This window comes from Paramisgurnus dabryanus, chromosome 4, assembly GCF_030506205.2.
Source record: "Paramisgurnus dabryanus chromosome 4, PD_genome_1.1, whole genome shotgun sequence".
Classification (NCBI taxonomy): domain Eukaryota; kingdom Metazoa; phylum Chordata; class Actinopteri; order Cypriniformes; family Cobitidae; genus Paramisgurnus; species Paramisgurnus dabryanus.
In genome coordinates, this window is record NC_133340.1 from 27,886,817 (window position 1) to 27,912,166 (window position 25,350).

General features: G+C 36.6%; 1 protein-coding gene across 2 annotated transcripts in view; it reads left to right on the forward strand.

Moving 5' to 3' along the window:
- gpc5a (glypican 5a) overlaps positions 1-25,350 on the forward strand; it is a 171,146-nt gene that overhangs the window by 74,750 nt on the left and 71,046 nt on the right. For both annotated transcript variants that reach the window (XM_073814361.1, XM_065254144.2), the window contains exon 6: positions 13,819-13,939. In XM_073814361.1, coding sequence (XP_073670462.1) covers positions 13,819-13,939 — 121 coding nt within the window. The remainder of the gene's footprint in view (positions 1-13,818; positions 13,940-25,350) is intronic.

Consider the following 25,350-nt stretch of genomic DNA (forward strand, 5'->3'; position numbering starts at 1 on the left):
GTTGGCATATTTATATCATTTAATGGATGTAGGAGACAGACAGACAGGCAGGCAGACAGGCGGATTGATTGATGTTCTATTTTGAGGCTAGAACAAACAGATATCGTAACAGGATGATTAATTGTACATTTATGAAATCTGTAATCTCATCTGTTACATTCTACAGAAACAATATTTAATGTTTCTTTCATCGTCGAGTCTATCGCAAAGAAAAAAAATACTGGAGACGTTCTCATCCATATGCATGTTGTGATAAGACACACTAAAGCTTCTGCCAAAACACCCCACGTCCCTGCTGATCGTCCCCGTCAATCACCGGCCATCGGAAAAGCACGCTGTGAAGAAAAGATCCTGCATGGTTCCCCGGGTGACTCAGACCAAAGAAAGAGCATCAGATAACCTTAAATTGGGATGACGCCACACTGTTTCCCGAACGCCCGCTTTCACACATTTTCCCTCCTTGTTTTTCTCTTTCCTGTGTGAGTCAGAGAACAATATCTGATGCTAAAGTAATTTACCTGCATTAGATAAGGTGAAGTAGAACAATCTGTTGTCAGACTCGTTTCTCTCATCCTCGACTGCGTAAATTGGATTACGCAGAATGCGAGTAGACGACTATAACCTGGATGAAGTTGACAGAGGAAATGATTGAGGAACAAACGGCATTGTCTATAATCCTGCTGTTTGTTGTGGACTGACAGTAAATCGTTGAACGCATGTAGATTTGACCTTTCCATCCTTTTCGACCTTTGGCGTTTTAGATTCATTTGAACCTGATAAAATCCCAAGACATCTAAACTGGTTTGCCGGTAGACTAGTTTGTCCAGTCAAGAAGCTCCATTTTTGCTTTGGTCTTTGAATTTCAATTTAAAGTAGATTTGTATAAATAAGTGTAAAATGCATGTTAACGTTTAGATGCTCTTACAGTGAGAGGCGGGTGGACGTTTGGCTTTGCATGCATTTCATTTGACACAAGACCTGAATGATCTCTGGAGCTCGGCCCTTGAGCTCAAGCTCACACAGCGTTCAGAGCTCAAGTACGCGAGTATGAGGAGGTGAAACTGAGTGGAAGCCGGGCCACCGCTGAGGGGCCCTCGGACGATATTGAAGAATCTTAAATCGAGATGAGGCAGCACGCGAGTCATATGAGAGATTGAATAAAATCCCTCAAAGTCGTCTGAGGTCGCAAACTTGAAAAACCTCTGTTCCAAAAAGAATTGTTGCAATTTTAGAAAATGTATTGAAATCCTACAACATCTGTTAACCAATCAGAATTCAGAATGCAATTACAGTAAAGCACCTGTCATAAACCCTTCAACAGGACTACACAGTAAACTTTAAAATACATATTGTGTATAAAATATAGGTGGCATGTGTCAAGAGCTGGCTTAATACTTTTGCCTTGATTGTACAACCTGCCCATAGATGCAAACCCTATGCCGTTCACTTCTACAAAAATGTAACAACGCGGTTTTACGTGGACTCCAAGCCCTGTGATTGGTCTGCTAGAACCCTCCGTCAGGCAAAAAAAAAATCTGCGTCACATTTTTACATGTGCATTGCTGCGTAAGCACTCTGATTGGTGCATTTTATTATTTGTATTTAGCATTGTTTTTTCCATTGTCTTTTGAAAACTCTTCTAAAAACACTACTTTGAGTTGCGTATAAAAAAAACAACTTGCTGTGCACAAGGACAGATTCTACAGTATGTGTTGAAAAAAAAGAGACTTTCTTACTTAACTCATTCCCCGCCATTGACAAGTTATTTCGTCAATGAAGAGAAAACATTTGCATGATAAAAAAACGTGTTCCTGAAGAGTTTTTTAGGGTAATGTGGTATACCGCGATTATTACCCAATTTATAAAAAAACTGAAGCAAAACATTATTTATTAATTTTAAACTTCGTGTATGTTTTGATAATCGTTATGAATATGATCTCTGAACAAAATTCCTTCACACAAATACTATTATTTCAGCTTTTTACTCAAAATGTGTATTTTTTTTTAATAAAAATAGCCATATTTAAGAGTTTATAAACAGAAAAAAATAAAAATAAGGATGAAGTTGTTTATTTATTATTTGTTTTAAAGCAGATGGTCTGTTCTTTCATTTTATATATTTGTGTGTTTATATATTTTTAGAAGAACATTTTCCTGGAAGGTATTTTGTGAAACTTTTGTAAAATTCACAAAAAATACTGGTGGACAACTTTTCAAAAAAAAGCTGACGGGAATGATTTATAATTTTTGTTTTGTTTTCAGTACAAATATCTAAAGATTCTTAAATTAAGATTTAAACTAAATAAAAAAAGTATAACCTAAAAAATAAGTCTAGATTTAAAAAACAAAATGTACGTGAATTTGTACAATGCAAAATCATCTGCTAATTGAATAAAATAAAAACTTTTTTAATTACCCCATTGGCAGATTTTTTTTTTTTTTTTTTTTGCTTGTTTTAAGCACAAATTCAATGAAATTGTATATTTTTGTGTAAAAACTAAACTCATTTTCTTAGGTCATTTGGCTCATCAAGAAAATATATCCTGATTTAAGATTTTTTTTTTATATTTGTACTAAAAACAATACAAGAAAAACAAAGTAAGAAAGTTATTTTTTGCAGTGTTCCTGTAGTTCAACTGGTAGAGCATCACATTAAAAGTGCCAAAGTTCATGGGTTTAATTCTCAGGGAACACACACACATACTGATAAAATATCAATCTTGTAATCCACTGCAAGTCACTTTTGGGATAAAAGCGTCTGCCAAATGCGTAAATGTCTGCAATTCTCCGAGCTTGCCATTTTTAATAAACAATGTTGTGTCACAAATTCAGTGCATAAGTAAGTGTGTTGGCCCACCATGTTGGAGGAAAGTGCCAGCAGCGGGTAGAGGAGATGTTATCAGCTTCTAATGAAGAGCACTTGTGTGAGTGTGTTGCCGTGGTAACCGCCGGTCCAGAGACCCGCTCTCCTGTGTTTGTCCACGTGAAAACGACTCCTCTGAGATGCCATGTGGAAACATAAATACGGACGGCAGACAAGGAGAACCAGCCAGTCAAGCCCCGAGACCGCTGGACTATAAAATTGACTTGGAATCAATATGGGTAGTGCAATTCTCTGAGCAGGAAAAGATGAATGATCAGGCCATAAAAATCAAAATGGAGAACAGCGGTAAAGTACCGCTCATAACGGTGAACCGCGAGGGGCCTATTTGGTGCGATAGGGCCCGAACGTGATGTCTGATGGTAATTCTTTTTGTAGCTGCTCTGGAAGAGATATTTTCCAGGTGAGAGCTTGTGTTGCGTGACATTGGTATTTGTGTTCAATCCATAAACGGCTTCCTTAAAGAGGCCACGTCAGTCAGGATCCACTTGTCTCTGCATCAGTCAAAACGCTTATTACGCACAACACGAGTCCTGTTTGTGCTCGAGAAGTCACCGCGTGCTACTTCACCGCGGGCGTCCCTCCGCTTTTATGATTTCTATAGATATCGCCGCTACTTTAGCCATCATATCGTGATGATTGGCATTCGTAAGTAACCTTTAGCTAGTGGAAGCCGCGAGGGTCTCATTCGCCTGACGGTTTCCGACACGGCGCTCAGCACGAGATTTTGTTAGAAAAGTCAAGACAGAGGAGGAAACCCAAAAAAAACGATTAGAGAAGTTTGCGTACGTCCTCGTCCCACCGGTCCCTAAAGTAAGCAGTGCTTAAATGCCTTTTGAAAGAGGAGGAAACGAGGGTCTACAAAAAGTGAATGATGAAACATTTCAGACGGACCAAATTGAAGAAGGGTCGGTCAGAGCACACAAATGACACGACAGAGGAAACAAGAAAGAGGGGAAACACAATCACCACTGTTTACTTCACATCGATTGCTGTCAGATGGAGATGTGGAGCTTTGCTGCCTCTGTGTCTTTTAAAGCAAGTCACAAAAGATTTTGTGAATACATGTCATGTTTAGGCGTTATATTGTTAAAGCATGTACATATGTGAAGGGATTTTCAAACTTTATGAGGACCGGGACCCCCACATATGATGAACCTTTAGCGAGGGACCCCTTTCTTTAAATATAATTTTAATAAAGAAACATTTAAACTGCATTTTTTTTTCTTTTTTGGGGACCCCCAGTTTGCAAACCCTTGCATATGTGAATACATGCATACACATGCATTAGTGTATATAAAATATACCTTTCAATTTGACTTTTTTGCAATATAGTAAGGATATTACGGGGATGAAATGTAATATTTAAATATGTTTTAATATTTTGCCAAGACATATGCCAAAACAATGCCTGGACATATAATACTGATGTATGCGTTTGTTTTTGTGTATTTTTCCAAAGTTACCTGTAATGCACACTGCGATTGCGATGACGACTGTAGATATTTCCAGTCATTTATGAAGACACATTGTTGTGTAGATTTCACTTCAGGCCTCTGTTATTAAACTTGGCTTTTTTGAAAGCAAATGAAGTCACTTTTCATTTTTTTCATGTTGACAGACGATTTATTTTCAAGTTAAAGCGTTGAACAAGAAAATTTCAGCATTGGCAATAAAAAGCACATCTCTTATTACGATGAAGATGTTTTATCATTTTATCAAACCCAAGCTCTTGAGAGATTTATTAATCTGCATTCCTCCGCATCGCTGCTCCAGGTTTATGATGCTATATAATACGGTTACATTTTGGGTTCTTGTAATTGTGCTGGGGAATTGCCAAAGAGATGCATCAGATAGCACGACATCAATAAAAAGAGATTTTCTTGAGCTGAAAGGCAACAGAACAGCAGAAAACTGATCATATCTGTGTCTTTGTATCCTCGCTAGTACACGCTAAGGCCAAGTGATTTGTAAGGGGATCAGATGATTGTAAACTGCAGTATTTTTCTGTTGCTTTACATCTAAACACGTGAGCAGGACCTATTTAAGGATTTGTTTGTCTATGTTTACGCTAGTGTTGTAGTTCTCGAGACCGGCCTCGGTCTCAAGACCACTTTTTAAAGGTCTTGGTCTCGTCTTGGAATCGACCGCATTTTTACTCTGTCTTGTCTCGGTCTCAAGCAAAGAGAACTCGGAATTTTATTTCAAGACCGCTCAAGACCACAACTGATGGCACACTGGAAAAAATTATTTTCAAGACAAAAAATTTGTAGTATTTTTGTCTTGTTTTCAGTAAAAATATCTAAAAATTCTTGAATTAAGATGCTTTTTCTTGATGAGCAAAACGACCCAAGAAAATAAGCAAAATGTCATATGCCATTTATTTAAAATTATTCAACACCTTAACTCTTTCCCCGCCATTGACAAGTTATCTCGTCATTTAGGAGAAAACATTTGCATAAAAAAAGTGTTCCTGATAAATTTTTATGTTTATATACAATACCTCGATTATCCACTAGATTTATTTCAGCTTTTTGCTAAAACAATTGTATTTTAAAAGAAAAATACACATATTTAAGAGTTTATAAGCAATAGCTTAGTAAGCATAGTTGGTTAATAATTCTTGAGTTGATATAGACAGTTTCACCAGACACCCATGCGGTGACGCGACACGCGTCTGGTCCGAACTTAACTCTTTCAACGCCATTGACGAGATATCTCGTCAATTAAGAGAAAACGCTTCCCCGCCAATGACGAGATTTTCCGTCTTTCCGCAATACCGCTATTATCCACCAGGCGCCCTTCCGCAACTTTTTAAACCCGGAAGTATTGCCCTATGGCAAGCGGCTACATGTCCGTGTCTGTTTTAAAGATCGCTCTGAATGGGATCTCTATGAAAAATCCGTCACAAAAATGGAATTATCTCTACTTTTTGCTCAAAATGTGGTGTTTTTGCAGAAACCTACCCATATTCAAAAGCTGATTACAAAAGAACCACTGAAGGTAGGATGAAACGTTTTTTTGTTGTTGTTGTTTGAAAGCAGAGGGTTTGTTCTTTCATTTGGTATATTGTATGTTTATATATTTGAATAAGAACATTTTCTGGAAGGCATTAAACTTTGGTGAAAATCATGAAAAAGCTGGCGCTGGCTGGCAACTTTTTTTTAAAACGCTGGCGGTGAAAGAGTCAACTTCCGGTTTCAGTTTTTTTAATGGTCTGATTAGTGGCTAAACTGGACTTTTTAACAAATACCTCGTCAAAAATAGAAATGTTTTGGTTTCCTAGGTAATCCACGTGTTGTTTATTTTTATGTTTAAAGTACTTCGCTGTTATTTATTCTTAGTGGAGTTTACCGGAAGTTACGTGTTGACCACGAAAGCCGCTTGTTTATGTCATTACTGCTGAAACCGTCTATACTTACACCTGCAACTACAACTGTTGAATTCTGTATTACCCATTGAACAAGTTGTGATGTAAACCATATTTCACCGTTCTACTTCCCAAAACACACTGAACTCACACATGAGACATCATGTTTCAACTTTAATTTCTGATTGAATGAAAGCTAATGACATTTTTTTTTCTGAGACTCATTACACACTGTATTTTCACATTATGTTGCTTTTACAGGTAAATAGTATAAATCAGTCTATACTAGTTAACGCATTTCTTAGCACACCTGTAACCGAAGCCGTATATACTGACATAAGAGACTTATAATGCTACTGCTCATCCACTGATCCCAGGGCAGAATTTGATCTTTTCAGGTCTGGTTTTATAAGCAGGTACTGTACTGTTCTCACAGCAGGTGATGCTTTTGAAGCGAAAGCCAAGGGTTGTCGCCTTTACTTGCTGGAGCGAAGAGCCGAGCAAGGATTATGTACAATGGATATTGACCTTTTCAGAAACACAGAAAGCCCACAGCCTTGCTTTTCCCGAATGCCGGTGCCTGTTGGCTAATGCCACAGTTTGCCCCTGGCACAGATCAATAGATGTTTATGGCTCGGGGGTTCTCATTGATTGAAACACAGAAGTTGTGGTTAAATGGACCGAAGCTTCGCCTTTGTCCTGTTGTTGCTCTTCATGGCACGAATGCGATGCGCGAGAGAGACGCTGTAATTATGTATTTAATCAGCAGATATTCATGTTTGTTTGGTACCAGCAATGAGCTTCAGGGTGGCAGTCAAGCTCCATAACGGAGGCGACACATTTCGGCGCGCGTCATTTTAGCTTCCCGTTCTTTCACAGCCGTTGCTTTCAATCTCAGCGGTTATTTATTTTAATTAACATCTCTGTCTCGTTGAATTCAGGCAGAAGAACATGGGTACATTCAGATTGTTGTGTATCCTCCGGGGCCCCGCCGGGCCCTCAAGACATCGCAGATGAGAAGAGATGATGGGGAAACAGCTGCTGGGGTGATTTGCTTGATTTCGTCCTCCATTCTGTAATCATGCCAAAATGGGCGCAAATCATTATTCCCTCATCTTCACTGGTACCAATCACGATAAAATGGTCTGATGTGGTTTTGATCCGCTCAGTCTGTCATGATTAGAGATCACTGCTCACAGGTGGGATTTAAGGTCTTGTCGTAATTGCTGCGTCCCAAATCGCCTACTTATACTATGCCCTGAAAGTATGTCATTTTTGTTATTGGAAACTATGTAGATGAGTATGCAAGTATTGAGGCATACTAGCATGAAAAGATTCAATTAAATTTAAGTGAAAGTTTGAATTCAAAAATAAAATATATAGAGAGTAATGATAAACACGTCATTATCAAGTTTTTTATGGTAATTTTTTGTCTGTAGTTGACAGACAGTATGTAAGGTGAAAACAGGCAAGTACAGGGTCAAGAGAGGGGTACAGGACCAGCAAGGGACCTCCAGGGTTCCCACGGGTCCTTGAAATCCTTGAAAGTTTGTGAATCTGGGGAAAAAGTGCAAGTCCCTGGGAAGTTTTTAAAAATATACATACATAGATACAGGTCATTGAAAGTGCTTGAATATATTTTATGCAATAAAAAAATCCATATTATTCCCTGTGTAGTGTAGGATAATATCAAAACAATTCTAGACTTTTTAAGCACACATGCTAAACTGTTCGCTTTAAATGCTTATATCTTCTGTATGTGAATGTTGATTCATACCAAATGCTTTTTTGCATAGTTGTGTTTTGCACTGTTGTTCCCTGAGAAGGGAACGAGACGCTGCATCTCCCTTGCCATACTTCCTGCGTCTCTGTAACGCCGTCTTTGGCAATATTTCAGATAGTGATATACTTTTTGGCTCCTGCATCACCCTGTCTTTGTCGTTAAGCCTCACCATTGGTTGAAATTGATATACACATTCAGACGCACTTACCCTTGGAGGCGTCCCCAAAGTGTCACCGCAGTGGCGCAGTGCGAGTTCCCTCGAAAGGGAACTGTAACAATGTATCTTTAAAGGTAACACGCTGTAACCTTGCTCTCCCTTAAAATGTGTCCCCACATTAAGTCCTTGAATTTGAGGGTATTGGACCTGGAAAGTCCTTGAAAGGTCCTTGAATTTGAAGTTAACTAAGGTGTGGGAACCCTGGATCGAACTTGAGTCAGCGACGCATTTTGGATTAGTGCCCACTATACGCCATCGGCTCTATCCCATATTGGGTTTTTATATCATATCAGCACTTTGATTCAGGCATGCTTTGCCATTTATTAAATTTAACAGTAACTATGTTCATCTCTGTATTGCAGAGTCTTAGTTAAATTAAAGCTAATTTAAAGGAAACAATTGTGTGCCAATTCAGCAAAGAACCATCCATAAAACTCCCGTATCACCAGTTTATTATTCAGTCAATCTTATGAATAGATTTAAAAAATAACACTTCTAAAAGACACCCTGATAAACAGGTATTACTCCAAAGTATACGATGGCACATCTGGAGTATTGAGAATGCGTTGTCCCAGCTGTGAAATGAAAATAAAATGACTCTAACTGTGCCGAATGTAACTGCAATCCTGCGTGCAGGTGATGGAGGACCTTAACCATCAAATCTCTTCGCTATAGCGATGGATTTTCTAAAGCGTCCACTTTTATTGAGATCCTACAATTCTGCAGATGTTCTCCCACCTTCAGCTGGCCTCACGTGAAAGAGGTTATTAAAGCAATCAGACACGTGCGGCTTTGCATTACTTTTCACCACGATTAGGGGTTGTTGGGCACAACGTGACATGCCTGAAACTCCCTAAAGTGTGGTAAAACATCTATAATGCATGACCTTGCCTTATTGCTTTCATAAATTGGTGCTAACAGTATGATCAAACCTATTTTTTTGTCACCAGTTGTTGTAACATTTATTGTTACTATTATAGTGTTTCCAATTTGAAAACGACAATTTGAAAATGACAAACTTGTCAATCTCCTAATTCAAACTGATGTGCCACACACGTGTGAATGTCTGCTGTTGTGTTTCACCCAATTAGATTTTATCAAGGCATAGCTGTGTGTTTTTTTAATACAGTTATTGAATATCTTTTTCGGTACCTTGTCATATATCGAGTGTTTGAGGCAATTGTAATGATTTTCATATTTGTATTCCTCTTATGTTTGCATCGCAGTTACATTCCTCATCCATCTTGTTCAGCGGGTGGGTTGTTGAGATTCACGATGTGTCCATGTGCATGTTGTTGCATACATTAAAGTTTATTGATTTCTATTAAAGCACAATCCTGCTCCATCCCATCGTCCAGATGCTGTACATGAAATAACTTTATTTATATTATCCAATCATTCACAAACACGTGGAAGTCAAAGAGACAATTGTTTAATTTGGTCGATTATCTGACGCTGTATAAAAGCTGACAATCTTTCATGTGGTTATACAAGCACAACATCAGATGTAAGTTTGCAAAGCATGCTGTCTGTCAGTCTCTGATCTTTCTTTGCAAACTTGACTCTTTTAATGTAATTAAGTAAATTTTTATGTAATTAAGCATTAAATTATATTTAATGTCAAATGTAGTGCAATAATCAGAAACTTAAAAAAAACTGAATAAAGTAAAAATACTTGAGTTTTTTGATCTTTAAAAGCAGCTTAATGTTCTCCGCTACCTTGGTACTTCACAAGACTTTTTGTTTTGCAAGGATATTACGAAACATTAGTTGAATGGTGAAAGATGAATTTTAAACTGCGCTCTTCTACATACTCTGTTCTATTTGTTGTTTTTTTAAAGGTTAGATGCGGGGCATTATTGCTGTTTTTTTCTCAAGTGTACTCAAAATCATTTTTATAAATGACCCTGTGCGCTGTTAATTTTGCTTCGCTTGACACAGTTATTTATTATTATTTCCCACAGCTACGTGTTGAATAAAAGCAAGTGCTTGAAAGCGTTTATCTGGTTCAAAGGCTAAGAAATGATGCATGCTGTGTTACAAAAGACCTTGGTCTGTTTACCAAACACTGCTTTGGTTTTCATGTCAAGACCCACTGAAGGGCCATGAAATGTGCAGCTTTGTTCAATGACGTAATTTCCACTGAAACAGGAAGAGTAGGGCATGCTGAGTGGCTCCTCCCACTCTTAAAATAGTATTTAATAGGATTAAAGTCGCAATGAATTTGAAATTATATTGTGGTATTTTTTTTTACAAATGACTTATCTGTGAGCTTCATTATTTAAAAAAAAAAAATCCCTAATCATCTTTGATCAAAAACGCAAAGCTCCTCCCGAAATGATCTGTCTTTACTTTCAGTCATGGGGTATGGCAGGTGGGCGGAGTCCAGGAAAAAATTGCAGCAATTGGCCAATAGCAACATGACCCAACCTCCAACAATCCATTCTCAATGAACAAATTCAGGTCCAACCATACCTATTTTTTTTTTCATTTCAGAGGCCGTTGTAATTGGATATACATCACAACAGGGAAAATAAGACAATCAGTACTTCCGATTCATTGTGACTGAGTTTATTTCAGAACCTGGAATCCGATGAGAAGCTAAAGTGCAGAATGATGTCATAAAAATCTTTGATCCATACTGTCAAAATTTAGAGAAATGTAGAGAATGTTTTGCATTTATCTTCTAAAGTGAATTTAGTGAATTTGTCATGTTTGGAAGCATGCTGGTTTACAAATATGTGAACCTGGACCATGATTGTAAGTCTCATGGGTATATTTGTAGCAATAACCAACAATACACTGTATGGGTCAAAATTTTCAATTTAATGCCAAAAATTATTAAGATATTAAGTAAAGATATTTTGTAAATTTCATACTGTAAATATATCAAAATAATGTGTTGCTAAGGACTGCGATTTTTCAATATTTGGAATTTTTGCACCCTTAGATTGCAGATTTTCAAATAATTGTAAATATTGTCCTATCCTAACAAACCATAAATCACTGGAAAGCTTATTTATTCAGCCTTCAGATGTATACATATCTCAATAGAAAATAACCCTTACGACTGGTTTTATAGTCATAACATTTTCATAAAAAGCTGTTTGGCTGAAACTGGAAAGATACTGTATGCAATCATAGACTTATATTTGGCCTAAACAAAGAAATGGGATTGATAGTTGACTTTTAAAAAGGATGGACTTATTACACAAAAAGTACCGTGGTACTACCCTGATTGTAACATGCAAAATTTAAGTGCCTTGGTAATACTGGAAGTACCTTAACACTCCAACAAAACCATACTATTAAACATGGCTTACCGTAGTATTTCCCACCATTTTTTGGTACTTTTGTATCTGTATTTTTTTACTTTTTAAATGCATGCAGTGGTACATTTTAAGCATGCAGTGGTATACTTCAGAGCAGTTGTTCTCAAACTTTTTGGCGTGTGGCCCCCCTTGTGTACGGCGCATTCCTTTGCGGCCCCCCCTAAAGAAAATTTATGACAAAAAATTGTTCTAAAACTCAACTTTTAATTAAACAAAACATGTTAAATGATAGAAAGTAGTGATGCTGCTTAGTAGCCTTATGTTTTAGGTTTAATTGCACAGAATTCACGATAAATTAATTTATTTTATAAAATGTCATAAAACTAGGGCCCCCCTGGCACCATCTCGGCCCCCAGTTTGAGAACCACTGCCTTAGAGTACCACTCCAAAAAAGAATACCATACTATTAAATGTGGTGTTACCATGGTATTTTTGTATCTGTATGTTTATATTTTTAAATGCATGCAGTCTTACATTTTCCTCCTAAGTCAATTTGTCATCAAAACACGCTCGCACACAAAGACCGAAGAGTTTATTTCTGGAGCATTTCTTTTCCACTGAAGGTTCGTGTCTCGCTCTGAGAGACCTGCCACAGGTTTAAAGTTATTCACACCAGAGCGTGGAAGGTGCTAGTATGTCTAAGTGACAGCCGGGAGCTAAGACGCCTCTTACGCTTTAAGCTCGAATCAAAGCAGGAGAGACGAGAGCTCAGTTCTCCTGCGAGGGGCTTTTTGTCTCCAGTCAGACACGCGGCTGGGGTAAAACGCATCGCTTATGGACCCTCCTGCTGGGTGAGACGACAGATAAAACCTGAAGTGTCTCAGCATGGCATATGGGATGTGTTTGCTTTATGTACTGTTGTTTTTATTTTTTCATGTTTTAGATGATAAAGTACCAGAGCTGCCCGTGATGTTTTGATGTATATAACAGTGTGCTGGGCGGTTACCATATTTAATAAAACATCTAAAAACAGAGAAGTTTGTATTCTTTCCTCAACTTCAGTTTATACATATATATATATATATATATATATATATATATATATATATATATATATATATATATATATATATATATATATATATATATATATATATATATATTATTTATTTATTTATTTATTTATTTATATATATATATATGCTGGATAAATATTTTAAACTCGGCATTGTGATATAAAAACAATTGTAGTTGCTGTTTGGCAAAATGTTTGCAATGCTTCTCATTTTTAAGCCGCTTTGGATTAACGTCTGTTAAATTACTAAATGTGGCAACCTGCTGCATAATTATATAATTTATTTGTAAAGACTTTTTTAAGATCTTTTTTTTTTAATCTTTGGTGTCCCCAGAGTACGCATGTGAAGTTTTAGCTCAAAATACTGTATAGATAATTAAAATTTCCACTTTGTAGATGTGAGCAAAAATGTGCCGTTTTGGGTGTGTCCTTTAAAATGCAAATGAGCTGATCTCTGCACTAAATTGCAGTGCCGTGGTTGGATAGTGCAGATTAAGGGGCGGTATTGTCCCCTTCTGACATCACAAGGGGAGCCAAATTTCAATGACCTATCTTTTTCCACATGCTTGCCGAGAATGGTACATCTAAGATTACATCCATTCTAAAAATTGTTAATACAAAGTGAGAGTTTTCGTGTTTGTTTGTTTTGCTTTAGCCTCCATGCAAGTTTACGAGCCCATTTTTTGCATGTAAAGAAATACTTTATTGCCTATAAACAAGGCTCACTCGAGCAGATTTTGTATTCATTTCTCTTATTTTACCCATCTGTTTGAAGACTTTACTTTTAAAATGTCCTTTTCAAGGTGAGACTCTGTAGCCGGTGCTGGTTTTACCGTAGGTGTAAAATGTATTCACCCATAAAGATTTGTAATATTTCTTGTCATTTGTCAGCAGGTTCGTCTCTGCACCGGCGCATCTTATCACGGCCTCGTCTCCACCGCACATCTATTCTGCTTTTCACATAAACTCTAATCCGTCTCTGGGCTTGGAGCCGTATCGCTTTATTGCGTGTCTTGAGTTATTTGTCCTGTCTCTTGTCTTTGTGCATTCGGGTTTTGTTCTCTGCGGTACGCTGGTAAATCCGGCTGGTTCATTGTAAGGACCTCTTCATCAAAAACTGAGCTTCGGTTGCCTTTACATAGAAAACGTGAATTGAAAAATGTCACCCACTCATTGCGAACAATCCTCACTGTGCCTGCTGTTGTTTGTTGTCTTTCCAGCTACACTCTCCGGGTCGTTGGCAATGGGATTAAAGCTCAGGCGGAAAACCCGGAAGTCAAAGTGAAGGAGGTGGATCCCGTGATCAATCAAGTCATTGATAAACTGAAGCACATCAATCAGGTAAGAAATAAAATGTGTGAATTCATACGCGTACATTAGCGATAAGAGCAAAAGTGAGCAAATGATTCCTGTTGTTTTTCAAACTATACATCAGGAAATAAATCGGTATGTGAGCCAACTTATAATAAAATGTAATTAGCCTCCTGTGATTAATGTTTTTTGTAATATAATTGGCACATTAATTCTGTCAAAGCTGTATGAGGTAAAAGCTGTTCATGATTTTTTAACAGCAAAACTAAGCCAGGATAAATTTATCAGCCCCGACGTTCATTGATCGAGCAGATGTCGATTTGTTTATATGATTATTGTTACCGTCTCAGTTTGGAACAGTGTAAAAGCACAAAAACGCTGACTCAGACTTTAATGCGTACTTTGTCTGATTAATACAATTGAGGAAAATTCATTTATGCTTCTTTTAAAATCCCACTGTTGTCCACAACACACGTCACATCGGAACACTTAGAGACCAAAAATCAATGAATACATATTTAAAAATCCATTTTCAGCCTTAACATCCACACATTTCTGCTATAGCCGTTCCATCCCCTGGCAAAATCAATGATGTTTACCGTTCCAAAGCGTCCCATCTACCCATTGGTGCTGATGTGACGGCCTTAATAGATCGTATTTCCCTTCTTCCTGTTGAATGTGCTTTGATGATAAAGGATAGTTCTGGATGTGGATCCATTAGAAATAGTCCTGGTCTTCTGATGTGTGAAGACCTCTCTGTGTGACTGTACATCAAAATTGGACTCATTTAGACAGCACAGGTTGCATTTATTTACTCCTTGGAACAACCGGGTTTAGGATTCATTACACCAGGCCTAGTCAACCCGTGGGCCAAATGCGGCCCTCCAATCATCTTTATCCGGCCCCCCTGTCATCTTTGTCTGATTTAAAATCAGCGTGGTTAGGTTTACCTTTCCACTGTACATGACAAATGATGGCCGGGAAACCGGAAGGAGAGTCGGAAAAGCTGTGTGGGGTGACAACGATCTGCGGGTGTGTAATTATCGGAGACAATTTGAGTTTTGGATGCATCAAAAAAAATAACTACAGCGCATGTGACATGCCGACCGGACGTGATATATTTCAGTGTGTTCCAATCAAAACACTGTATGCAAGGTGAAAAATATTAATCCTTTTTTGTTTAACTCCATCAGTAACACTGGAATCCTTAAAAAAAAAAAAACTATTGACTAATGATAAGTAAATTATTAAGTATAAATATATTCATAGATTAAAGGCTTTTGAGCTTCTCTCATGTTGACAAGGATTTACGATTAAACTGAAATTTCATTACGACTGCCACTAGGGGGCGAACTCTGACAGTCGCATCCGAATGTAGTGTACAATAGAAAGGTGGTTAGCCTATATCTTTAAAATATTAAAAAAGAAAACATGAAGTGCAATTTTAATCATTAGGAGAAGACTGACTATATGTTGTGAATACTTGAAATGTAACAATTTATGAAAGTTAAACAGTTATACACAAAAGAAACTTTTGATAAATACATGTGTTGATTATTTACAATTTTCATAGTTGAACTATTAACATTTCGCTCATGCACTGTTAAACTGCAGTTGTTTTTAACTAATTCCCCGCCAGCCATTTTTTTAAAAGTTGCCTGCCAGACATTTTTTGTACTGAAATGAACATCTCTAGGATTCATATCTGCTTACACCTGACATATCATGGGATGGGGGAAAAAAGTCAGAGAAGAGAGTTTTATCGCAGCAGGTTTTCTATCTCACAATCGCTGACTGACCCAAGCTTTCACGTCCATTCTGATAAAACCACACAATGTTCTCCGTAATGATGGTGGTAACCGGAACACATAGAGGACATTTTCTGGAAATTTCACTGTGAAGTCACCGGCCCTTAGAGAAATCTTACTGCTGGACTCCAGGCACACGGTGTCCAGAAATATCTAGGCCTCGATGAATGATTCAGAGGAACCTCCTTCTGATTTTGAAGTAGATGAATACACAGAGTTTAAAGGAGGTAATATCTGATAATGGGGCCAGTTGAACATTGTGATAAATTATATCAGTTGTTAATGGCACACAGACACAATCTTTTTGGAATTTATGTTTTAGACTTTTATGTCTATTTAAGGAAAACCCTATTTAAAAGTTATGCAAGTCCTTATTTACTATATACATGTATGGGCCTTCTTTCACAAATAAAAAAACATACACTGGCAGTACCATGGTATAATAATGGTGTCCTCTTAAGCCCATATTTTATGTGTACGTGACTATACGCGCACGGTTGCCTTGCAAAGTACACAGATGTTCGGTGATATGTGCATTGGGCTACATACTCCATTCTCATGTAGGCACAACCTTCGCGCAAAATATATGAAAAATCTGGCGTTGCACGTACTTCTGATGACAAAAACTTTTTTTATTTTAAAGTACCACTTGTATGTACCATAGTACTTTTTGTAAGCGTATATTACTTTAGTACTGTAGTAATATTGTGGTTCGGTCATGGTCTCCATGAAATAAAATCATGATACACCATCATGTACAACTGTTGGCACCATTTAAAAAATACAGTGAAATAATCATGGTATCATGTCCAAAATACTGTGGTGATACCGTAATTTTAATGCTTTTTGTCAGCTGTATGTTATCATAACTCTACAGAGAATTATGACAGTCAGAGAGAGAACGCAGTGATATAATGCTGTCAATATTTTAGGCTAACCATTACCCATGATGCCTAGTATTTCAAAGGCTACACAGTATAAGTCTTTTAGTATAACCTGCCTGTGGCAGACAGCCTCCCTGCAGCTTTGCTTTGCCAGAAGCATCTGAATAATGAGGGCGTCTCTATGTGCACGGCCCACAGACATAAGTGAAATGGATTTTTTATAACTCATAACTCACATTATCTCTATTGAAGGAATGTTCTTATAATGTAAGGTTAAACTTTAAGCTTATTTCCTCTTTTTTTTGCTTCCCCATTTTTAATCTTAATGTCTTCATATAGGTCCAATTGATATTAAAATGTTATATTAAAACATAATAAAATAGTTAAAACTTATACCACAGGACTGCTGAATGCCTCAGTGTGATTGGCCGTGAAACGTTTTACTGAAAAATAATGCAAACCTATGAAGTAGTTCCAGGTCTGTCGACCTCATTACAGTTCCATATCACTACGCCATGTTTAACTGACATAACAGATTTATTTAGTTTCAACAAATAAACATAATTATATGTGTGGTTGCGAAATAATAAATAATATAAATAAAATAATTAAAAAGAGAAGAAAATTAATAATGTAAATAAACACTGATTTGCATGCTTGTTCAGTTTAAAGGGGACATTTCACGAGACTTTTTTAGATGTCAAATAAATATTTGGTGTCCCTGGAGTACATATGTAAAGTTTTAACTTAATATATTATATATATAATTTATCAAAGCATGTTAAAATTGACACTTTGTAGGTGTGAGCAAAAAATGTGTTTCATTTTAAATGCAAATGAGTTCTCTAAACTAAATGGCAGTGCCCTGGTTGGATAGTGCAGATTAAGAGGCGGTTTTATCCCTTATGTTAACCCATATTTTGTTAAAAATTGTTTAATACAGTTTACTTATTTTTATTTATTTTAGAATTTTTTTTTTTTTACATTGGGTGTGCATAATTTTTTAATAATTCAATGGCCTGTCATCAATAATTTTATTATTATTATTTTTTTTTTCAATTTAAAGGCAGTTTGCAGTGACGCTCCCAACTCATTTTCTTGCGTTACTTTATATCCGATAGAAACAGGATATTCATGAAGAAAAATATGAAATAAAGAGCTGGGCTTGATTTATTTGAGCAGGCATGGTCCATGCACAGTGGACATTACATTCTAGAATGAATTCAGAAGTAAATGTCACTTAGATTCAGGTCGATCCGGGTTAACCTCCAGAGCGTTTTTTACTGAGCCCAGTGGGTTTAGTGATTTTTCTCTTTCTATTTTATTTTGGTGGGAGATTCTGACTTTAAGCTTTTATCATTGTAATAACATGCACTGATGAATGTGTTTTAAGGAAGTGAATAAGGTCCATTTTGATTTCATGTGCACTTTAAGGCTTTACAAAAAAAACTATTTGTATTAGAAAGCCAATCGTAAGTTGATTTTCAACTATTTGAATAAAAGACCAATTTCCTTACCAATTGTTATTTTCACAACCATTCAATGCAAGTAGTGGCTCAGAAAATACACACTTTACCTTTTAATGCAGTCCTGAGTGAGATGAGATGTTTTGCATTAAATCACTTTCTCCATCCCTGTTTCTTTCCTAGACAGAGCAATTCTCTCTGTCATGTTTTTGTCTTATTCTCTTCTTATATTTTAAAGATATCTTCTCGATTACAAGTTTGAATGCATCAAGTCTTTCTGCGGGTCTTAATTCAAGCGTTTGGTTGCTGAAGCTCAGCTGGAGCTCAGAGTTTCCAGCAGGCCGAGTGGAGACTGAGGTCGTCTCTGTTGACCTCTCTGTTGGCACTGACGCCTAATTCACACCATCTGTGATCTGCCACTTCTGTATCGCACATACACAGAGCTCTTATTTACTTTATGCCAATGATGACCTTTATTTGATCAGTATGAACATGTAAGGGTTGTTTGCATTTTTGTGGCTGTCGTAAAAGCGTAGTGATAGCATGTCAACTGCAGCGAGCATATCAGCATGCACATGTTAGTATATACTATATACACTCACCTAAAGGATTATTAGGAACACCTGTTCAATTTCTCATGAATGCAATGGTGTAATGGTGTGGGGGATGTTTTCTTGGCACACTTTAGGCCCCTTAGTGCCAAATGGGAATCATTTAAATGCCACAGCCTACCTGAGCATTGTTTCTGACCATGTCCATCCCTTTATGACCACGATGTACCCATCCTCTGAATTTTTTTGAGTTAACAAAAATTTGTAAGTAAAATTAACTCAAAATTTAAGGGTAACCAGGTAACTTACTTTTTTAAAGATGAACCAACATATTTGCAAATTTAATTATGTAAATTATTGTACAAAATATATCATAACTGTAGGTCTACATTCGTCAGCATCCCCCAGCATCTTGAAATGTCATCCTGAGATGCTTTGAAAAATTAATGACGGAGTTTCCATCTATTATGGGCCTTTATTGGTTGCAATTATTGATTATTTTATGATCCAAGTCATGTATTTCACAAAAGAATGAATGTACAATTTTGTATTTGGAATGAATTGCAACACATTCTTTTAAGCAAACGTCTTCAGATTTCAAGTGAACCTAAATATTTGACCGCTAGCCTATATATGATCAATAACAATAGTATAGTACTAATATTCAATATATTATGACATTTTAGATTATATCTGTGCTTCTTCTAACTGTTTTGTCTTTTTAACAATTTTTACATTAAATATTGAACTTTTTGTATTTTAGTTAGTGACTGAAAGAGAAACTCAATTTTGCATTCCTTCAAAAAAAAAACAAAAAAACATCTTAGCATCTCAATGCATTTTTTTTTAGCAAGGCAATTTATCATATTGTTATGTATTACAGTTTCTCTTCTGTATTGAAGACCATCTGAAAGATAAGTTCAGGAAAGTTAGAGCTGTCAGGAAACTCACACTTGTGGACAGTCAGATAACAGTTCTCATTTATATGTAAATGAAAATACAAACCAATCAATTGTTCTCATTTGAATAAAGACTCTTGCTCCTGTGTGAAACTATCGATTTAAGTCTAGCCCTGGACAAAACCACATGAGAACAAAGCCTTCGGTGCAATAACTTTGAGAGACATTATCTTGGCCAAGTGGCGTGATTACAAGACTAGTACAAGCGACTAAGGTCATGTCATCTGTTTCACTTCCTTCAGAGTAAATAATAGATTTAAATGCGTCGTTGTTGACGCCAACGCCACCATGTCGTGGAGACGCTGTGTTTTGGGAGCAGTTATTCCAAATATGGTAAGGGGCGTAACATTTCCGTCACACGCTCGAGGTATTCGACCAATCTGGCCAATCAGAGCGTACCGTGCTTTTCAGAACAATGACTTTTGTAAAAATCAATGCATTTTAGTAAGGCAGGGCATAGAGGAGCAACAATAATAATAATAATAACCCTTTCCCAGCCATTGACGCGTTATCTTGTCAATTAAGAGAAAACATTTGCATAAAAAAGTGTTCCTGATGAATTTTTATGTTAATCTGCAATACCGCGATTATCCACTAGATGACACTTACTCAATTTATGAAAAAAATGAAGCCAAAACGTTATTTATTAATTTTAAACTCTGTGTATGTTTTGGCAATCATTCTGAATCTGATCTTTGACAAAAGTACTTTACAAAAATACAATTAGTTCAGCTTTTTGCTAAAATAATTTATTTTTAAAGAATAATACCCATATTTAAGAGTTTATTAGCAGAGAAAATATAGATAGGATAAAAGTTTTTTCCCCGTTTTGTTTGTTTGTTTGTTTGAAAGCAGAGGGTCTGTTCTTTAATTTGATATATTTGTATGTTTATATATTTTTTGAAGAAAATTTTTAGGAAATGCTGGCGGGCAACTTTTCAAAAAATGGCTGCCAGGGAATGAGTTGATATAGCACATTTCCAAAGCTCAAGGTCGCTGTACATTGCAATGAAATAGAAAAGGAAGGCACAAAGAATAGTAAAAAATGATGGTATGTGTAAAATGTGTTTTTGGAATCTTAAAAAGCGTAAACACATTGCATTACACTTAATAAACAAAAAAATGACATTTTAGCAACATCATATGACCCCTTTATTTCCATTCAAGTATTTTAATAACTGTTAACCCTAAAGAGTAATGGCAAATATAAGTAGCATACTTCTTCAGTGTAGGTTAGGTTTGTAGTTTCTGTTTCCATTCATAACAGCCATGTTTATCCGTTTATTAAACCATCTACTTTGAACACTTTCCCATGGCTCCGTCGAATAATTATTTTGTGTTGTTTTACATCAATTCAACAGCGCTTATGCTCATTTCCTCCGGTCTTCCTGCATTGAAACGCTGCGGCGAGAAACTCCCATAGATTGAATTATTTACCATTCATTGACATGCTGCCTGCTGTTTGTCGATGAATTATTGATACCCGCACATGCCAAGTTCAAGGCATTAGGGCTAAAAACCTTCAACAGTGACACCACACGCAAATCCAAACAAATCTTCATTTGTGGTTTGTCTGAAATGCTTGACTGCTCACAGAGAAACGCTATTAAGATGTCGAAGTATGTCAGGCCTGAAGCCAATACAGCGCTGTTTCCCGTGTTGGCGAGACTGCACGTGATGCCATGAGCGAGTTAGTGTTGAAGCCACTTAGAGGACTACTCGGGGCTTCTTCTCAAAGTTCACTTCAGGGTTTTTAAACTGCATCGAGTCAAACAGAGATACTCACGGATGATTGCTGTGGGTTTTACAAGGTCAGTTCCAGTCATATTGATTGAGAGTTCATTTCTTAGCTCAGACTCTTAACATGTTCTGCACTCACATCACACTGTGTCTCTGTTTGCTTTCTGTGTGGTCTCCATGGAGATGGTAATACCAACATCATGCACCTGAGACCTCAGGGTTATGAGAAATGAAAGGTAGATTCCAGTAAACATTCTAGTAAAGTCTGCAGATAAGACTAAACATTATTATTATTATTATTATTATTATTATTAAGTCATTTTGGTTGTTGCACATTTCATTTTGTACAATACTGTACTGTACTATACTATACTATACTTTACTATACTATACTGTAATGCACAGTACTGCAGATCTAATTATGTGTTAAAAGGTGGCACAACTACACAACACTACACTATAATGCACTATACTACACTACAGCACACTTTACTTTACTGTACTGCACTACACTACACTATAGCACACTTTACTATAGTATACCGTACTTTACTTTACTGTACAGTATTATACTGTACTGCACAACTTTTTGTGTTTAAAGGTGACTTTCCTGTACTGTTTTGTACAGTACTACACTATACACTACACTAAACCTTACTGTACTATACTGTACTGCACTGTACTACACTATACACTACATGATAGTATAGCGTACCGTGCTGTACTGTACTGCATTGCACTACACTACACTTCATGGTAGTATAACTTACCATAATGTACTGCACTGTACTACACTATACTACACTAAACTGTCCTGTACTATACTTCACTGTACTGTATTACACTATAGTATATTATTATACCATAATGTACTGTACTATATTGTACTACACCATACACTACACTAAACTGTACTGTACTGTACTGCACTGTTCTGTACTATACTTTACTGCACTGTACTACAGTATACACTATACTATAGGATAGCATACTATAATGTACTGTACTAAACTGTACTACACTATACACTACACTTCACTAAACTGCACTGTACTATGCTTTACTGCACTGTACTACACTATATACTATACTATATTATAGCGTACTATAATGTACTTCACTGTAGTACACTACACTAAACTACTGTACTTTACTCCACTGTACTATACTATACTATACTATACTATACTATATTATAGCGTTCTATAATCTACTGTACTATACTGTACTGTACTACACTATACACTACACAACACTAAACTGTACTAAGCTATACTTTACTGCACTGTACTACACTATATACTATACTATATTATAGCGTAATGTACTGCACTGTAGTACACTACACTAAACTACTGTAGTATACTTTACTCCACTGACTGTACTACACTATACACTATACTATATTATAGCGTACTATAATCTACTGTACTATACTGTACTGTATTACACTATACACTACACAACACTAAACTGTACTAAGCTATACTTTACTGCACTGTACTACACTATATACTATACTATAGTATAGCGTACCATAATGTACTGCACTGTAGTACACTACGCTAAACTACTGTACTATATTTTATTCCACTGTACTACACTATACACTATACTATACTATAGTATAGCGTACTATAATGTACTATACTGTACTGTACTAAACTATACACTACACCACACTAAACTGTACTGTACTGTACTATAATTTACTGCACTGTACTACAATATGTACTGTACTATACTATACTACACTATAGTATAGTATATAGTATAGCATACTGTATTGTACTGTACTGCACATCTTATTTTGTATGTACTGCACTGTACTACACTACACTATACTATAGCATACTTTACTGTAATGCACTGTACTTTACTGTACTATACTGTACTATAAAGTACTATAATATACTGTACCTTGCTGTAATCTACTTTACTATACTGATCTACATATCTATATAGTGTAGCATAGTATAGTATAGTACAACACAGTATAGTACAGTACAGCACAGTGAAGTGTATTGTAATGTAGTATAGTTTAAAAGATACAATTTCAGAAATGTTATAGTGCGTTTAAAATTAAGCTAAAAAATTGGCAACTACAAAACTATTGTAAAATTGGTTCTGGAGCCAAGTTTAAGAAACTTTTAATATGTGCTGTTAATGCATGTCTCTGCTGTACATGTGTGTACTGTACTATACTGCACTGCTGTATACTGTACTATACTTTTGCAATATACTATATAAAATATAGTATTTAAAATATACAAAAATAGGATAATTTTATATTGCTTGTAAAACTGTATGGTCAAAATCTGGCAAGACGATGTTAATAATATTAGCTAGATGAGTAGATGGGGAGCTAGATGATAAATGTACTTTATGTCTATGTTGTATAGATGAGTGTAATACGTACTGTATATATTTTATTAGGAAAGGACATGCAAGGGCATGAGACAGTATAAGGGCTTGAGTGAGAGAGACAGATAGAAAGTCAGAGTTAAAAACGACTACCATACACGACACAGGTCTGTTTCCCCAGATGTGAACGATCTTTCTTTGGATCCACCGTTCATTTATTCTGGATCAATTTTATTGAGTTTCATCAAGTGAACACCAGCCTGCCAGAGACGCTGGCCTGGCAAAGCCTGTGATGGCAGATGCGGGAATGTGATTGGCAGCTCGGGCCATTGCACGGACGTCCACGGTGACAGAACATTGGCTTCGGTTCGAGAGAGCAGCATCCAAAATCATGTTACTCAAGCACAGATAACTGGGTCTGTATGGACCTCAATTGGCTTTCACAGCTGAGGTGATGATGAATACAGACGCTCACACGCACGCAAAGCTCTCTAAACCTTAGTAGAGAATAAAACGATCAGATACTGCATTGGATGTGGGTACCATGGTATTACTATAACATACTAGTATTAACATCATGGTACTACTGTTTAAGCACATACCATGAATAATACGGTACCAACACGTGTGTTCAATGAAGAGTATTTTAATTAATTTAAATACATTTGAATTCATAAGGATTCAAGTCTACTCAGACATTTTAGTCCCCCACACATACAGTCAGTTTTAAATTGACCTCATGGTTTAAATGTCTGCTAGTTGACATTGAGATTTTGGCAGCTGTGAATGTTAATGTGGTGATTAGCCTGCTGATGTGCTGATGATGTTTGTACACACACACAGAGAGAGAGAGAGAGAGAGAGAGAGAGAGAGAGAGAGAGAGAGAGAGAGAGAGAGGACACATTGACTCAGTATGACCTTCTCTCTAAACTCAACACTATTGATAACTCGAAGAGTCCAGTGTGTGCATTTGTGTCCCACGAGAGTAAATATGGGCCAGGCAGCTGTCTTCAGTCCATCAGTGCTACGTGACCTTGTGTTCAGGACACAAGAGATGGACCATCTGGAGTCCAACGTATCTATACGCAACACTCCAGCAAAGACGTCACATCTATTTCCACATGATACTGTATACACTTTAAACATTTTTCGGGGTTATTTTCAACCCAGCGTTGAGTCAAAAAGGTACGAGCCCAGCCATTGGGTTAAATTAACCCAGAAAATGTTTATATTTGACCTAAATTAAGTTTATTTAACTAAGTTCGTGAGGAGCACGGTCAGCACAAAGATGTGCCTATAAACAGGAGTCCCTTACCTCTGTCCCGTGACTGATTTTTGCAGCATCCCTCCTCAATATTAAACATCTATATTTAATTTCATAAAGATGTAAATGCACAAACAAGATTTGTTTAAACTTTTGTTTATATTAAGTCTATCTAAATTTTAGCAATCTCTGCCATGCACCTTCTTTAGATGTGCTTAAAAAAATAGATGTTTAATTTTACTGTGATCCTTTTATGTAATCTAAAACAATGCAGTGAAAAGTGATAAAATCTTTCATGCCAATGTGATCGTTTCCAGTCGTGACGAGCGTTAGGATATCTTACCAATTGCAACGTAAATCTGTGTAGCCCCGCCCACTGTGAACTCTCATTGGTCCAAAATCCCT